This window comes from Lacerta agilis, chromosome 2, assembly GCF_009819535.1.
Source record: "Lacerta agilis isolate rLacAgi1 chromosome 2, rLacAgi1.pri, whole genome shotgun sequence".
NCBI classification, from domain to species: Eukaryota; Metazoa; Chordata; class Lepidosauria; order Squamata; family Lacertidae; genus Lacerta; species Lacerta agilis.
The window spans coordinates 72,838,129-72,841,810 of record NC_046313.1 but is presented as its reverse complement, the minus strand read 5'-3'; the positions used below and the strand labels follow the sequence as shown (position 1 = coordinate 72,841,810).

Genomic DNA, 3,682 nt, shown 5'->3' with positions numbered 1-3,682 from the left:
AACCAAAATATGTTTCTGTTTTAACTGACCTGTTTTTATCTAATATTTATTGGTGTAAATAGATGTTAAAAAAGGTATTTTCCTGGACAACTGGGAAAGAACTATGGAGTAAATTTCTAGAACTTTACTTCCAAGAAATTTGATTCCATGCATGACAGCTGTTTGGGAATAAACAGCTGGCCTGGATATTTACATTAGACAATTCATATTTGTTCTGTTCAGCTGTGTTTATGATCCTGAAATAGTCTGTGCTGCCAAGTCACTAGAGAGGTTTAAAAATTCCAGTTGGTCAGAGTTTCTAATTCCTACCACCCACATTGCCTCCTCCCTATACCCCCCTCCAATTATTGCTTAATAAATGCAGAGGTGGTAAGGGATACCGTAGCTACTGCGAACTAAAAGCCATTGTTTTTAAAAAAAGATTTAAATTAATTTCATTTTTATTACAAATAGCCAAGGATTTTTTTCCAAAATATAAATCTGTAAAACAATCATCTTGACTGTACAATTTCATTTACAGTATACAATCCAGAAAAAGTACACAGTTAAAGAACTGTTTTTATACATTAGCCCTTGGCCACAAAACAAAGAATTTGGCAGTACTACTACAACTTTAATGACTATGGGGTGAAAATCAACATATCAATTACATCATCTAACTTCATTATCAAAGCGGGATACATACATACATCATTGTACAGGGAATGTTAATTTTTTTAACTGGAAACTGTCATCATGTTGTAGTTTTTGGAAGGGCTGGCTCTGCCAATTCTCCACTCCTCTTTACAGCTGCTCATGTTCTCAAGAGCTTTGGCATTCTTCACTGCTGGCTGAGGGCCTTCATAGAGGACACAGATCGACCCATCTTCTCCGATGCGATAGGACACCTCAAAGGGGTCGATCCAAAGAGTTAATTCGCTGGGCAGGAGCTGGAAGAGTCTCTCATGGCTTAGTCCGATCATACCCGCTGCCTTTCCTATCAAGGGGTCCATCTTGTGATTGATCCTAATGCAGCGGTATCCTGAGCCTCTGGAAGGCATCAGGGGGAACCAGTGGTGCTTATAATGGTCTGCAGAGGGTGGGGGGAACAAAGGAAAGAGAAAGAAGAGTTACAGCCTCTGGCACACAGTCCCCGTCCTTCAGCAGTCTTGCGTGAACAGGGATTCAAAACAGAGTAGAGGAGAAAACGACAAAAGGAGGGGGGGGGGAAGAAGACTGTTTAGAAACACAAATAAGGAGGACGTCAGTAGTGTTATCACTGAAAGTAAAGGAGGGCTGCCAAGGAGACAGGTCGCCAGCCTCCCCCTCCAAGTCGGAGAGGCTCAAACTGAGGCGAATTTAAGCTCCTTAACCGTTGAGAAGTGGGGTTTTTTGGGGGGGAGGGGGGAAAGGCGAAAAGAAAAGTGGTTCGTAAGAATCCCATATTAGGGACAGTTAGGAGTTGGGAAAAGATGTTTCTAAATCCAACCCGGGTATGGGGGGGGGAGAGAAGCGACGAGAGGCTGCTCTGTTCGTTGGGGGGGGATTTATTTCTTTTTTGGGGGGTGGCTTCCTCTTTATGGCAGGAGGGAGGCATCGACTCCCCTACCCCCCGTATGCGACGACTGAGGGGTTCTCGGGGCTCTTTTTTCTTCAACTCCCCCATCGTCGTCGTCGTCGTCAACAACAACAACGGCGCTGGGAGGGGAGGGGGGGAAGGTTTGGGAGTCATGGGGGCGCCCCTATCCTCCGCTGCCTCACCTCGCAGCGCCTCCTGGAGGGACTCGCTAAAGCAGCGCAGCTCCTCGTCGCCGATGCCGCCGGGTGTCCGGAGGAGGCGGGTGATGAAGCCCGCAGCTGACGAGATCTCCGTCTTCATGGCCCTCCACAGTTCCCTCACGGCCTCACTCGATTCTTATCTTTCCCCACACTGTGTGTGTGTGTGTGTACGCGAGGGGGGGGATGGGGTGGGGGATTGGCTTCGTTGCGGCGGGAGGCTGCGGAGGAGATGAGGGAGGTAAGCGGTGGGTGCTGCGAGGTGCCGATCCGCGCCGCCGACTCTCCTTGCTGCTGCTGCCGCCACCCACTCAGCGCTGCTGCAGCTGCGCGAGGAGTAAACAGATCGAGACGCACAGACGAGAGGCGGCCTTTCTCCCCCCCACCCACCGCCGCCACACTCAGCGGGAGGGGCCGGGACACCAGGCAGCCAATGACGCGGCGCCCCCAGAGCCGCTACATCACAGAAACCGGGCGTTCCGCGTCGCCGACGCCGAGCCGCCCCTCCGGATTGGGCAACGAGCGGACATTTCAGCCTCCTGATTGGCCGGCAGACAACGAGGAAGTCGGTGGAAGGTGGCAGTTGACGGAGTCTCTCCTTCCCCCTCCCCTCCCCCGCGCGCACTCTTCCATGATACCCGCCCCCCCCCCCGCAACTCCGCGCAGCAGGAAAAGTTTGGGATGGGGCGGGCCTGGTTTTCTACCAATGGGAGAAGCGCGGAAGGGGCCAGTTTATTTGTTCCTTGCGTCAGTCTGCCGGCGCCTCTCTAGTCAGCCGCTGGCGGGGGTGGGATGAGGGAGCGGAGAGGCTGGAAGGGGGAGGGGGGAGACTGCCGATCCTTTTGGGGATGGTGGGTCTGGTTTGCGGTGCCTGGAAATCGCTGGCAAGGGAGGAGCGTGGCGCCTCCGGAGCCACAGGGGAGGGGCGCGGGCGCCCGCTGCGGGATGTGACTTATTAGAAGCTCCCAGGAGGCGGGAAAAGGGAGGGAGCGAAGGCGGCCGGGCGGGGGCAACATGACTAATCCGAGCACAGGAGGCTTTACAGGAGTGCTGCAAAGACGCCTATTATCTGAAGTTATTCTCATTGTTATCGGGTCATACTGTGTGTCCTAAGAGGAGACTGCTGTGGAGTAAAAGCGAAGGAAGAGGCTCGTTATTATTTATTAAATTTGTATTCCGCCTTATACATGCGGGGCGGTTCACAAGATGAATGAAGTAAGGTCTGGGTAAAAGGGGATGTAGTAAGTCAAAGAGTCTCTTGAATTTTCGTTATTCACCCCTCCCCCCATCCACCAGCAAGAGATAACCATGGATCACCATGTTTTTAGTGTCATGTCACCTCGGGGTTTTTTTTTTGTGGTGGCAGGGCCTGTGTGAAAGTCTAGAAACTCCCGTGAGGATCAGTGCTCCAGATCTGTTTCTGTCCCAAGGCAGCTCACCAGATCTGTCGCTTTTGTGTAATGTGGGTGTGGTTTGCAGGAGCGGGTAGAGAAACCTGTATAAACAAGTGAATTCATAGGGATCCATATTGTTGTACCATAGTGGCTTTCATAGTAGTATAAGATTTGTCGTTTTTGTGGTACAGTCTGTGAATAAAGATAATACAGTGGTTATAGTGATATTACTTCTCATTGCAGTGCTGGGCTGGGAGGAGAGGGGTCTCTTGTACATTGCCATTGCTAGCAGGTTGCAGGTGCTTAGAAACAGGAAGAGAGCACTCCAGCCTGCTAGCAGTGGTGGTGTACAAGAGGAAGAAGTGACACTTTTGGAAGTTTGAAAACAAGTGTCCTTTCAAGATAATTGGTTTTGCTGAGGTCTTGGCAGCCTGCTTTAAGTGACTAGGCACACCTGATCTGATCCACCACAGAAATGCCACCCCTCTACTCAGGATTATTGACATAATGTACCTAAAGCATTCAATACACTT

General features: G+C 50.7%; 1 protein-coding gene across 1 annotated transcript; it reads right to left on the bottom strand.

The window, feature by feature from the left end:
- Positions 1 to 422: 422 nt before the first annotated feature.
- LOC117041711 (protein BTG1-like) lies at positions 423 to 1,920 on the bottom strand. Its single transcript, XM_033140753.1, has 2 exons — positions 1,741 to 1,920; positions 423 to 1,069 (listed from the first exon to the last, which is right to left on the bottom strand). Exons 1-2 carry the CDS (start codon positions 1,856 to 1,858, stop codon positions 717 to 719), a joined length of 471 nt encoding a protein of 156 aa, XP_032996644.1. The 5' UTR covers positions 1,859 to 1,920; the 3' UTR covers positions 423 to 716.
- Between the last annotated feature and the right edge of the window lie 1,762 nt (positions 1,921 to 3,682).